This window comes from Salmo trutta, chromosome 39 (genome assembly GCF_901001165.1).
Source record: "Salmo trutta chromosome 39, fSalTru1.1, whole genome shotgun sequence".
Classification (NCBI taxonomy): Eukaryota; Metazoa; Chordata; class Actinopteri; order Salmoniformes; family Salmonidae; genus Salmo; species Salmo trutta.
Genome location: NC_042995.1, coordinates 6,108,570 through 6,122,144, shown reverse-complemented (window position 1 = coordinate 6,122,144; position 13,575 = coordinate 6,108,570). Strand labels below are relative to the sequence as shown.

The window sequence follows — 13,575 nt, the reverse complement described above, 5'->3', positions numbered from 1 at the left end:
TCGAAAACAAACCCGATTTTGATAAACTCCCATATCTACTGGGTGAAATACCACAGTGTGCAATCACAGCAGCAAGATGTGTGACCTGTTACCACAATAAAAGGTCAACCAGTGAAGAGCAAACACCATTGTAAATACAACCCATATTTATGCTTATTTATTTTCCCTTTGTACTTTAACCATTTGCACATTGTTACAACACTGTATATATACATACAATGACATTTGTAATGTCTTAATTCTTTTGGAACTTCTGTGAGTGTAATGTTTACTGTTCATTTTTATTGTTTATTTCACTTTTGTATATTATCTACTTCACTTGCTTTGGCAATGTTAACATATGTTTCCCATGCCAATAAAGCCCCTTGAATTGAATTGAATTGAATTGAGAGAGGCGGGGGAGTGTGAGATGTGGGGGGAGGGGAGGTAAGTAGAGGGAGAGAGCACAGTACAGGGTGGGGTTTGGGGGAGAGAGAGAGAGAGGCGGTGGAGTGGGAGAGGTGGGGAGACGTGGGGGAGGGGAGGAAATTAGAGGGAGAGAGCACAGGACAGGGTGGGGTTTGGGGGACAGAGTGAGAGTGGGAGATGTGGGGGGAGGGAAGGTATGTAGCGGGAGAGAGCACACTACAGGGTGGGGTTTGGGGGAGAGAGAGAGAGAGGAAGAGTAAGAAAGCTGTATGTAGAGCAAAAGAGGGAGATGGGAAGGAAGAGGGGGAGAGCTAAGGATGGAATATGCTGTCTGTACTCTTCTAAGGACTAAGATCCTCCTCTCCTAGTCCAAGACTTCGCCCACTATCTTTTCTTCAATCCACCAAATTCACTCCAGACTCCCCAATTCTCCAAGATTGTGATCCATTTCACCCCTACACTTCCCTCAGGCCCCTCCCCAAAGTGTATTTTTATCTCTGTGAATACTGAACCAGTAAGGGCTAAGTACTGAAAGTGACTGAGATATCTTGACTTTTACTATCACACCCAACTGTTCCCCATTGGTGTTGGTTACAGCCTGTCAGATAGGCTAGCTATAGTTGCATGTTATAAAGGAAACTAAATTACATTTTGATGGACGTTCCTCATCACAGTGTGAAAACCGTGTGCCTGTGTGTCTTCCCAACCTCTCACTCCCTTCTCCTCTCTCCCCCACCCCTTCCTTTCCTCTTACTTCGTCTCCCCCTCCCTTCATGCCCCTATGTCCTCAAAAAGCATAACTACTATCTCTTTCTGCATTGTGGGAAGCCAAAGTACTTATTCTATTTCACCAAACAAAACCCCCAGGCGACAAGTTAGATATGGTACAAAAAGTTTATTCAGTAACAGTTTTGTAAACATTTGAGGTAAATTAACATTTACATCAACATGTTCTTACAAAAGTTCAGACGCAAGGCACTTCTCTTCATAGACAGTGATTTCACAATGGGGTATCTGGTCTGAGCATGTCTAAATCTCCTTCCCTGCCTCACTGGCCAATGAAATCTCACTCCACGCCAGAGATTCCAAAAGTCCAACAAAATGTCAGTTTTCCGATGGGTGGGGTGCCTGACACAACAATGGAGTATAACTTTAACCTAGCCAAACACCTCTCCAGTATTCTTTTGACAAAAAAGTCAACAAAGAAGCAATATTTTTTTCTAAATCCTTTTTTTTTTTGTATTTGGTAATCTAGTAATTCTCTCATAAATATAAATACTTTCTAAAATATCGAGACATCCTCTTTTTGAGATGTCCTTTGTTATTTTATCTTAGAACATCATTCTGTCTTAACTGTCCAGATCATTATCTACATGCTAAAGTGTCAACTTTAAACAACCGAAATAACATGGTTATAAACAGAAATTGTGAGTTAACAGAACCGTAACCTGTTTTCAACAAGTCTTAACAGAGTTCTATTGGTGGCCATTTTAGATTTTCTCTCTTTGGTGGACAGCTGACCTGTTCTTCGTTTTTTTTTGGATTACAATGTCACAGCTCGATCCCATCACCTGGTGGCTTTTTTTTACATACTGTATGTGCATGGTATGTAAACGATTTGTGAGGCACTTGGATTCTGTGTGTGTGGCAACGCAACAAACAGCAGACCTGATTCTCTAAGCATTTTAACACATCATACAGCAGAGCACAGCAACAGCCCATTCACAGTCTCAGTCTAAACCCTCTATCCCAAGATATACCCCAATGTAGAGTTTGTGTGTGTGTGTGTGTGTGTGTGTGTGTGTGTGTGTGTAGAGAGAGAGAGAATAAAAGAAAGAAAGGAAGGAAGGAAGGAAGGAAGGAAGGAAGGAAGGAAGGAAGGACGAGTGTGAGGGTAAGGGAGGGGGAGATAGAGAGAGAAATGTGAACAAACAGCCTATCTACATTGTTGAAATGTACTGTAAGAATCACAACTTTCTGTTCTTACTTTAAGTGCCAAAATTGAAGTGCCCCCTGCTTCTTGTGGTGGTGGAATGATAACATATGATTTCATCATAACAAGGTCAAAGGTCAAGTGCTTGAGTGAGTCCGTTGTAGTGAGTTGTAGTTTCACAGTAACAGAATAGACCGTTGTTCAAAACATAAAGAGGTACAAAACGCAAAAGAGATTTGTCCAAACATTGTTCGATAGCTATGATTTTTTCCTGAATGTTAGATGACAATAAAATAAATTAATTTGGAGAGAAAAAAAACAGGAAGCTTAAAAGAAATACAACTGCATGTTAAGAGCCATTTTCTGATTTAAAAAACTGGCAGGAGTTTAAGAAAATGATACGCAAATGCACATTCCTATTGATTTTGCTATTATGATTCAGTAACAAAGAATGAAATGTCATTGCCTTAAATAATACTCCTTATCTATCTATCTTCTAGCAATTCTATTGCCTACTCTCTCTAAGCACTATACTGAAACTTCCCATACTGACTACCAGTGGGGGCCTACAGTCTTAAATCTGCTGAATTTCTTTACGATGAGGACACACACTTCTTTAACACACTGCAAACACAAGCGTCAGTATGGGTTCTTTATAAGTCATAATTCTATATGTATAATATACCCTATATGTACTATGTAATATATTTACATATATATATTATTTACCCTGATGTAACTGCCTAAATGTTGTTGTAGACATTGAAAAAAGACTCTATAATATATCTATTGCGCGCGCACACACACACACACACACACACACACACACACACACACACACACACACACACACACACACACACACACACACACACACACACACACACACACACACAGATACATACAGAAACACACACACACACAGACAGAAACACACACACACACACACAAAGCCTGTGAAGCCTAAAGACCAAGCCTCAGGTTGGGATCGCGGTGGTAACATAGGTTGAAGCTTCACACTAGTATGGCTACACACTACAGTAACCGATAGGACGTTACCTTATGCACTAGTATTAACCTGGTATTTACTGGTACATTACATATTATCAGAGGGTACTTAACTGTTAACTACCTGGTACCAAAATGTGCCTAGTCGTGCTTGTTTTACAAGTAATTCACAAGGTATTATTGTGTAATTAACATGTCATTTGTAAGTAAATACCAAGTCATTTTGAATAAAGTGCCACCCAGGTACCCTATCCCTGTCTCTCTCCACTCCACCATACTGTCAGAGTGTCCCTCTCTTCATTCAGCTTAATAGGAAGGGTGAGCATGGAACAGACAGACGGCTAGCTACGAGGCAGACAGACAGACAGACACTAGGAAGAGACAATAGGACACATCGGCTTCATCTTAAAGGGTCCATCACAAGAAAAGAAAAAAAGAAAGGGGGGAGAGAAAAAAATAAACGAAAGCGCAAACCCTCTTCTGATGTCTACCATCAAAGAATAAAGAAAACAGCAGAATTATATTCATCTGAAATGTCACTAATGTCCCAAACTAGTTAGTCCAATATCTCTAATCCTTTCATGGCATCTGAGCTGCAAACAGTGAATGTGTGTGTTCCCTCTCCACACACGTGTTGGCACCTCAGAACTCTGAAGCACTAAGCTATGCCTCACCTCACCGAATGCAGCTCCAGATAACGCAACTTTGGTAGAGAGTAATGTCAGGAGCATCTCAACTCCAGAGCCCCCCCTTCCACATCGCCTCTGTATTTCACACAACATTTGACACCTGAGCCTCATAGATATATCATGTATAGAACCCAGAGGCATTGGGGTGCGGTGGTGGATAGGGGTCTGCATGTGTTTGTATGTGATTGTGTGAAGGTGTGTGAGAGGGTGTGTGTGTGTGTATGTGTTACACGGCAAGGTCGTCGGGCCGGGCTCGGACACTGCTGGTCTTGCTGGCCCTGCTCAGCCTGCGGGCATCCGGCGCTATGAAAACGGGCGGCTCGTGCATCTCCACCCGGGTCACCGTGACATCATCAACGTGCGTCAGTGGCAGCGCCGCCTCCGCTTCCTCTTCTTCCTGCTGCTGGTGCTCCTCACTCCTTCTTGATTCCCCCAGGGGGAGGGTGGAGGAGCGGGAGTCGGGGATAGGAGGGGCAGTGTCCGGTGGAGGGGGTGACTGCTCCTGGTCAGAGGAGGTGGGGGAGGAGGAGGAGGGTGGCGGAGAAGGGGAGGAGGGATGAGGAGGGTAGGAGGAGGACTTGGCAGCGTCCAGAGTCTGCAGCTCCATGGCCATGTTGGCCCAGTTCTGCTCCACGGACTGCTGCTGGCCACTGCCCTCGCTGCCGTAGAAGGATGTGGGAGGAGCCTCCAGCAGGAAGTCTTCATGGAAAGGGTCCATCTTGAGTTCCTCCGCCGCTGCCTGCTGCTCTGATAAAGCGGCTGTGGCGTTTGCCTGCTCGTTGGGCAGGTACACCACGTTCACGTCACCGTACGTGGGCAGGCAGTTGAGGGTCGGGTGGGCGATCCCCTCCTGGATCATATTGGACTCCACCGCCTCGTCTCTGGCCAGGGGGAGCGCCATTCGGTCGGGCGCAAACTCGTTGCTGACCCCCTGCTTCACCTTCTTCCATCCCAGGTGGTATATCTCCAGCAGGTTGAGCAGCAGGGAGACGCAGGCTACCACCAGCATGAAGATGATGAAGATGGTCTTCTCTGTGGGGCGTGAGATGAAGCAGTCAACCGTGTTGGGGCAGGGCCAGCGACCACACTTATACAGGGGGCTGAGCTGGAAGCCATACAGGAAGTACTGACCCAGGATGAAGCCCACTTCGAACAGCGTCTTGAAGATGATGTTGAACACGTACGTGCGCAGGAGAGCCCCCCGGATGCGTATTTTACCGTGCTCGTCTCTGATTGGGGGCTTCTCCTTTTTCCCTCCACCTCCTCCGTTCCTGTACAGAGGGTCTCTCTCCTCCTGGTGCCGGCTGGCCTTCCGCTGCTCCTCCTCCTTCTCCCGGCGTTTCTCCTCCATGCGGACAATGTGCAGCACGTGTCCCAGGTAGATCAAGGTGGGCGTGGACACGAAGATAATCTGCAGCACCCAGAAGCGGATGTGCGAGATGGGGAAGGCTTCGTCGTAGCACACGTTCTCGCAACCGGGCTGCTGCGTGTTGCAGGTGAAGTCCGACTGCTCGTCACCCCACACTTCCTCCGCAGCCGCCCCCAGGACCAGGATGCGGAAGATGAAGAGGACTGTCAGCCACACCTGGACACAAGGGACATAACGCCACATAAGAGGGCATAAGGGGCTATATACCACAGGAATAAAAGGGTCAATCAATCAAATAACTGTAGAAATGTATCAATCGATCAATCAGTCACCTTGCCAATCACGGTGGAGTGTTCTTGAGCGTTCTCCAGCAGCCGCCCCAGAAAGCTCCAGTCACCCATGCTTCACACGATTTCTAGCCTGGGGAGAGAGAGCACAGCCTGGGATGAGTAGCAACTGGGTGAGGCCTGGGTGGGGAGAGGCTGGGGGGAATGGCTGGGGGAGAGAGGTGGGGAGAGGCTGGAGGAGAGAGGAGGGGAGAGGCTGGAGGAGAGAGGAGGGGAGAGGCTGGGGGAGAGAGGAGGGGAGAGGCTGGAGGAGAGAGGAGGGGAGAGGCTGGGGGAGAGAGGAGGGGAGAGGCTGGGGGAGAGAGGAGGGGAGAGGCTGGGGGAGAGAGGAGGGGAGAGGCTGGGGGAGAGAGGAGGGGAGAGGCTGGAGGAGAGAGTAGGGGAGAGGCTGGGGGAGAGAGGAGGGGAGAGGCTGGGGGAGAGAGGAGGGGAGAGGCTGGAGGAGAGGCAGGAGAAAGGTTGGGTGAAGCAGGAGAGAGGTGCAGATAGAGAGGTGGGGGAAGCTGGAAAGCTGGAGAGAGGTGGGAGCAACAGAGAGGGAATAGGGCTGTGTAGGCACCAACTGGGGATGAGAGGGAAGAGAGAGGTGGGGAGGGAACACACACAGAACGAGAGAGCATAGGCCAGGGAGAGGGGGAGCACAGGCATGGGTGAGTAACAACTGAGAGGGTAAGAAAACAGGAAAGGGAGGTGGGGAAATGAGAGAAGGGGACATGAGAGAAGAGGGGAATAAAAACTTTGAATGAAAATGTACAGGTTCAGAAACCAAAACAAACATTGGTGGAGTTGACCTCTGGTTTGAAGCCCTAATATTACAAAAGATTACTGTCATATTATGCACACACATTGTATCCATCCTATGCACTTTCTGCTCCCGACATCACTCTGTGAAGTCACACAATCTCTCAGGTAAAGCCAATGCGTTTGGCACTGAAGGAGGCAGCGGGGCTGCATTTAGGAGGCGGCATGATTCCTTTTTCTACATAAAGGATACATATCTGTTGTAATATATTTCTATCTGAAGGTTCTGTAATGTGGCATCCCACTCAGCACAGCCCAGAACAGCTGTGGAGAGCACCGAACAACACTCGTCTCCCTCAGACACAGGATGGACGCCATCGAGTCAGTCATACGGGACTAACAAACTGCCTTGATCACTTTCACTCTCGACCGGCCACATACTTCTCTAATACATTCTCTAATCACAGTACTGGAGACTGAGGTTAAACGCGCCAATAAAATATCCTGAGCACCACCATTGTGCTCCTTCCAGGCCTACTAGAATCATTAGCAGCAATTCAAAGGAACATTTTTCCCAATGCTGACATTTTACAGTTCTATCAATTTGAAATGAATCCAGTGCCCATGGCAACTTTTGAACACATTGCAAAGCAGACGAAAAAAGGACCAGATATCCGATGACACAAAAAAGCACCCAACGCAGTGACAGACGGTGGACTTACTAAAATGTTGTTGTATTGTCAGTGATAAATCCATCGACTAGTGGTTCAAAATAAATACAATACCTGGAAGCAAAAAAACAAATCATATCAGTTATGAATTACAATTATAATGTCATTTAAATATTCTTACATTACCCAAATGAACCATTCTTTTGTATGCCTATTGTCCATGCAACTTACGATATAGACACTTCTGAGATGAGTGGAAAACTCAAATCTTTTTAGGCTGGCTTCTACAAGCCTACTGGCCACCAATAAAAATGTATCATGTCTTCAAAGTCAAAAACCTACATCATCTTCCCCCAAAATGTCTATTTCTCTGAAATAGGTGACTTTGGTGTTTCTAATTGGACAGACTACATGCAACCATGAACCCTATGAATGCCACAGCATTGATAGACACATGTGTTTTGTTTTGAAAGGCAGATTTAATTGAGGAATGTATACAATCCATCCATAGGCCTGTCTGTGTATTGCTGGGCAAGCGGGTTACAATGGCTGGCCATCTGTGGCAGTCTGAATGAGTACATAGCAGCCTGGGAGGAATGCTCGGATCATCAGAACACAGGACTGCTGATGAGAGAAAATATTTGCCCCGGATCGACTGATATGCATTTACAGAGGGCTCTATATCACCAATGCATAGATACAACAACAACAAAACAGATCCCAGCTGCATTACTCTACCTGTTACAAACTCCTGTTTGGACATGAAGTGGTTTTACAAACTTTCAAAACAAGGACCTATTTCCCCCATGTTAAAACACAGGCAGGCTGTTACTGTAAAATCTATGATTACTATGATTACCACAGTATCCCAATCTATCGATTGGTGGTGCATTGTTGCTGAATGTAGCCCATATTAGCTCAACTCAACTCACTGGCCTTCTACAGTTCAATATTAATTTCAATAGATGATTCCATGGTCGTTATGCCTGGCCTAGCCTACTCAATAACGCGCTGGTATCAAAGTGGTGCAATACCCCTCTATAATGACAGTATGTGTCGAGCTGCACAGTATATGTGTTGATCCTTTTGAGGTTTTGATGAAATACCGTCTGTCACCTGTGACAATAGAGAAGCTGCCAGACGCGCATTGTGCTCCTTGGCACTGGCTATTGACGGGGATTTAGCGGCATTGTGTTGCAGCGGCCGCACCATTTAACTCTTTGACCACACTGACCTAAGTTATTTAAATATATAAACCTTGGGCAGTAGATATCCTAACAGAATACCTATTGATACAGTAATTGATTGCAGGCTAAGTCAAGTCAACATCACTCGCATTGGAATTGGTGAGCGTAAAAGTGGCTACTTGGCGTTCCCAAATAAGCATAAGGACAGGGTGGATGGATAGACTCCCCAAGCCTTGGCCACTTGAAGCCGTATCCGGTGGTCACTGAAGTTATCCACATTTTGAAAGGGTTGGAAAATCCTACAGACCTTCCCAGGTAGAAAGATCCCTCCCCTTCCCTCTCACTCCCCAGCTCTGACAGCTTACCAATCTCCTTTGACAGCGGCCGGCCAAAATCTTTTTCCCGGAAGCGTCGCGATGTGCGTTCTCTTCTTTTCTCCCGCGGGGTTCAAGGCCAGGCGTGCGCGAGAGAAAGAGAGCGAACAAGAGAGAGAGAGACAGCGCGAGGGTGAGCAAAGCGATGCTAGTCTAAGGGCGCGTGTGGAACCTGGAGATGGGGTCCCGCAAAGCGCAGCGGCTGCGTCCCGTGCCCAGCCATCGCTACTGTCACATTGTGTGACCATCCATGAGTGCACGCGTGGGGGAGGGTGGAGGGTGGGGGCGGCGTCGCCCACCCGTCAACCCCCCGTCACCTCCCATCCCACCCAGCCACCCTGCTCTTCCGAAATTCCACACTAGGACTCCAAAATTGTGGATGGCGTCTCCGCGCGCAGGGGGAAAATGATGGCCTTCACTATGTTGGAGAGTAGGCCTAAATGCACATAGATGAGTTATAGTACAGGACTGGATGTTCCTCTCCCATATTATCTGTACGATCTGAACATCTTCTTTGTGCACTTTGTATATTTTTTGTAGTAATCTATTTTACATTTGTGCGATCTGAAAATAATATATATATATATATATATAACATCACATCTCATGATTAAGTGCTGGGATGTGCTTCCTCAGGCGCACTAACACAACCACATGATTTACAAACATCTGACCACCCACCATCACCCAAATTGTGAATTGCAGCTTTGCTAAAATGTGTCTCAATGATCAGACAGTATATCAAATATCTAATATTTTTATTTCACAAGTTTTTAAAACACACACATCCTCTGTAGGTCATTGCATAAGCCTTTACTCATAGTACTCTACTGTGATTCTGCGAATGCCATTGTATTTACAATGTTATCTCTTTATTACTAACATCACAATTCCATAGGAGCAATGTCTGTCTGTCTGTCTGTCTGTCTGTCTGTCTGTCTGTCTGTCTGTCTGTCTGTCTGTCTGTCTGTAGGTCTGTCTGTAGGTCTGTCTTTGCCTGTGAAGGGTCAGTGGCCATGTGTGAATATTGTCCACTAGATGGCGTAGTGACTCCAGTGACTGAAGCGGGGAAGGAGATCTTCTGTGCATGTCTGGAGTGGACTACACAGTGTTTGCACATATTTATGATTCGGTGTGTTTGTGTGTGTACTGTAGGCTACTTATGTTTTGCACGTCTGTGTGTGCATATGTACGCTATGTCTATAGCTCCCCCGTCCTCACACCGCCTTGCTGCAGGTGGACCCAGACGAAGAGGACAACAACTTCTCATTCTTCTTGTTCTGCTGCAGAGTCTTGTCTTTGGAAGAGGTTGAGGAACAGTTTGAACCCTTCTCTTTCTGTTTCCCCCCTCTGCGCCGCGATGACGGGCACCGAGCGATAGCCTTGGCGACCAGGTAGGCCAGTTCGGCCATGTTGAGTGCCATACAGACGCAGGAGGAGGCGGCCATGAAAACGGTGAAGACAGTTTTTTCTGTGGGGCGGGAGACAAAGCAGTCCACCACATTGGGACAGGGCCACTGGTCACACTGGACCAGCCTGGGCATCTGGAAGCCGTCGTACAACACGTATAGAGCATACCTGGAGAACGAAGGTGAAGATAAAGGCTTAGAACTACAGATGTAGCATCTTTATTTGAGCCAGTTTGCTACAGTGGGTAAATAATCCTACAGCAACAGGAAATGTGAATTATTATGTGGATTATAATTATGGACATTTTTGTAAGGGTTGATATATTTTTCGTAAAGGGAAAATCATGTCTGACATTTCAAAGTGGAAATTCCAAACTTCAGAAGCCTTTTAAACCTCAAATACACTACAAGATTTACATTTCCTGCATTGCCGGAACATTCTTCTGCAACAGGGTGATCAAATTAAGATCCTACATTTGTACATGGTGATATCATGAATCTTGAGGAAGTGTATCTACATCTTATTCTTAAGCGTTTGTATGTAATGGAGGTGGTTCATTGAGCTACACTCAATTAACTTGTCTGCCTGAAATAAAGATTTGTTAGGCTTTGCTCAGTGAGCTAACATAGTACGTACATGAAGCCTCCCTCGAAAAGCAGGCGGACGACCAGACTACAGGCGTACGTCCACCACAGCGGCCCGGCGATTGGCAGCCTCCGCCTCCTCAGGCTCTCTAGCTCAGCCTCCTGGGCCGCCTGGGCCTTGTCGCTGCGGCAACGCCCCCCGACTGAACCCTGCTGCAGGATCTGGCGTTTGTCGCCGTGATGACGGTAGGCCACGTACATGGCGACGAGGAGAGCGGGTGTGGAGACGAAGACAAGCTGCAGACACCAGAGCCTGATGTGGGACACGGGGAAGAAGTGGTCGTAGCAGACGTTCTCGCAGCCCGGCTGCAGGGTGTTGCAGACAAAGTCGCTCTGTTCGTCCCCCCAGACGCTTTCGGCCGCCAGGACCAGCACGGTGACCCGGAAGATGAAGAGGACAGACAGCCACACCTTCCCCAGGCTGGTGGAGTGGCGGTTCACACCAGCCAGCTGGGTGTACAGGGTCCCCCAGGTCATCTCTCCTGCTCCTCTGGCCCAGAACACACACCTCTACCCTGGAGAGAGACCAGAGGAGAGAGGGGGTGAGGGCTGGATCGAAGTAGGGAGAGTTGGAGGGAAGAGAGAGGAAGGAGGAGATAAGAAAACATTAGGTACAGGGTCCCCAAGCTCATTGTTCCTCTGCTGCCCAGGAACAATCCACTCTACTCTAGGGAGAGAGGAGAGGAGAAGGTGGGTGAAAGTTGAGGTTAAAAAAAATAAATAGAGAGGGAGGAGAATGAGATGAGAGGAGGAAGTATAGAGATGAGAGGAGGAGGAGAGAGAGACAGAGAGAGAACTGAATACAGTTGCTTGGCTAGACCAGTGCCAATGCTGTCATGAACTATTGATCCAGCCAACATTTCTAATGTACTACACTCTTAGAAAAAAGGGCTTCTTCGTCTTTCCCCATAGGAGAACCCTTTTTGGTTCCAGGTCAAACCCTTTTGGGTTCCATGTAGAACCCTGGAAAGGGTGGAAGCCGTCATACAACACGACCCTGGAAAGGGTTCTTCATGGAACCGAAAAGGGTTCTACCTGGAACCAAAAGGGTTCTACCTAGTACCAAAAAGGGTTCTACAAAGGTTTCTCCTATGGGGACAGTCGAAGAACCCTTTTAGGTTCCCCCTAAGAGTGTACAGCTGCGCTATATAGCCGTACTAAGGTTTTATAACTGCACTATAACTGCACGTTACATTCACCTCTCGAAGACACCCAATATTCACATCAATGGGGTTTACATGTTATAATAATAAAATATCAAGAAGTTAGTGTTATTTTTTTTATTCACTTCATAAGTTGTTTTTAAAGTGACTTTGAGATTCAATGTGCAAAGAAAAGTGCTATATAAAATACATCTATTATTATTATGATAGGTAAATTCAAGACATTGTGCAACCCCACAATACTTCCATCATGTGATAACAAAAATAAATTTTACATAACACATCTCCAAAGTTTTAAAAATGTTCCATCTAATGAAACAAATAGAGAAAAGAAGTCAACTGACAGAGAACAGAACAACACATCAACCTGCCTTCGTCACCTTTTCTCTCCTGTGTGTCAGGGAGGCTCCATGTACCCCCACTTCTTCTGCTTGGTTCACTCTGCCATAGTCAGATCCAACAGAGCTCCAGGGAGAGACCGTCTAGGGTGAGACGCAGTCCACTGATTTATCGCTGACTAGAACTGATGTGCTCTGAGCGCTCTCAGAGACGCACCTGAACTTGTAGATTCACCTGCTTGACGTCAGTTTCAGGGCGGAGCTGAAATCTGGAGCGACAACAAGTGCAGTTTGAGTGAGTCTTGAGCTGATGTTCCTATGTATAAGAAACACACAAGCCATAGATGTTGTGCTGATCTGCATCTTTCTCTGCTTCACTCAAATATATTTATGTGTGTGTGTGTGTGTGTATATACTGACTGAGGAGGAGTTCATTCAGTCAGTTTATCAAAAGAGGTTTTGTTTTCTTGTGGTTCTAACCAAACAGCGAATCCCACATTGAGTGATTATACTTATTTTGGTGTGTGGATGCACAAACCAGGTCTTGATGTCTTTACACTCAAATGTGGTCAAAATGTTGACCTCAGGGAATGTGTAATACACATGAATTTTTAGCAAAATCTAGACTTAAACACTCCACAAAACACATTGAACCCTACCCCAACACAATCCCATCCCACCCCATCCAGGTGCTTGCAAGATCCAGTTTGTTCATGCACCTTGGTTGAACTGCATTGTAGCAGTATACAGTATTCCATCCCAAACACTCCCCTTCTGTCTGAGTGGCTCAGTGGACGAGGTGAAACACTTTCCTTTCTATTCATCTCTGTTCCCTACTCTCTTCTTCCCTCCATTCATCCCTCACTACCAAACTGCTCCCACCAGATTGGGTTTCCCTAATCACCCCCATCCTGCCCCACCAGGATAACAGCAGGGCACAGTGAGGACACACACACACACACACACCTCCTGTTTCTTGGGGATTGGGGGCGGATGCCCAATGGTAGATTGGGTGTGGACAGAGAAGAGGGGCTGAAGGGTGGGTCACAAACCCTGCTGAGGGCAGAGGAAGGAGGGAGTACAGGGCTCGATAGGGTGGAGGTGGGGTGGGTAGTGAGTACAGGCATGGCTTTGTGTGGCTCTTTTTGGCGACAACAACAGTTCTGTTTACCAACGAGGTGAGTTGACACTGGGGTCTGGTGCTGCATGACAAGAGACACAACCAGAGTGATGATAACTGGTAATGTCCTCCTCAGCCAGATGGGATTTGCTCATCTGAGAAATGTGTATCGT

The 13,575-nt window shown here is 46.7% G+C and overlaps 2 protein-coding genes across 4 annotated transcripts; both read right to left on the bottom strand.

Moving 5' to 3' along the window:
- Positions 1–3,235: 3,235 nt before the first annotated feature.
- Positions 3,236–8,943, bottom strand: LOC115179662 (gap junction alpha-3 protein-like). Of its 2 annotated transcripts, XM_029741315.1 has the most exons (4): positions 8,719–8,943; positions 7,218–7,280; positions 5,740–5,827; positions 3,236–5,623 (listed from the first exon to the last, which is right to left on the bottom strand). In XM_029741315.1, exons 3-4 carry the CDS (start codon positions 5,806–5,808, stop codon positions 4,265–4,267), a joined length of 1,428 nt encoding a protein of 475 aa, XP_029597175.1. In that variant the 5' UTR covers positions 5,809–5,827; positions 7,218–7,280; positions 8,719–8,943; the 3' UTR covers positions 3,236–4,264. The 2 variants fall into 2 exon arrangements, with proteins under 2 accessions (XP_029597175.1, XP_029597176.1); XM_029741316.1 differs by lacking the exon at positions 7,218–7,280.
- A 552-nt stretch (positions 8,944–9,495) lies between these two features.
- Positions 9,496–12,550, bottom strand: LOC115179768 (gap junction beta-2 protein). 2 transcript variants are annotated; one of them, XM_029741508.1, is made up of 3 exons: positions 12,325–12,550; positions 10,774–11,330; positions 9,496–10,305 (listed from the first exon to the last, which is right to left on the bottom strand). In XM_029741508.1, the coding sequence occupies exons 2-3, from the start codon at positions 11,256–11,258 to the stop codon at positions 9,945–9,947; spliced, it is 846 nt and encodes a 281-aa protein (XP_029597368.1). In that variant the 5' UTR covers positions 11,259–11,330; positions 12,325–12,550; the 3' UTR covers positions 9,496–9,944. The 2 variants fall into 2 exon arrangements, with proteins under 2 accessions (XP_029597368.1, XP_029597367.1); XM_029741507.1 differs by having other exon boundaries at positions 10,774–11,296.
- Between the last annotated feature and the right edge of the window lie 1,025 nt (positions 12,551–13,575).

Excerpts from the sequence above, each read along its gene's own strand:
- LOC115179662 (XM_029741315.1), bottom strand. The coding sequence starts at position 5,808 with ATGGGTGACTGGAGCTTTCTGGGGCGGCTGCTGGAGAACGCTCAAGAA. Across the intron at positions 5,624-5,739 it reads ACTCCACCGTGATTGGCAAG|GTGTGGCTGACAGTCCTCTT; the intron begins GTGACTGATTGA and ends CCTTGTGTCCAG.
- LOC115179768 (XM_029741508.1), bottom strand. The coding sequence starts at position 11,258 with ATGACCTGGGGGACCCTGTACACCCAGCTGGCTGGTGTGAACCGCCAC. Across the intron at positions 10,306-10,773 it reads CTTTTCGAGGGAGGCTTCAT|GTATGCTCTATACGTGTTGT; the intron begins GTACGTACTATG and ends TTCGTTCTCCAG.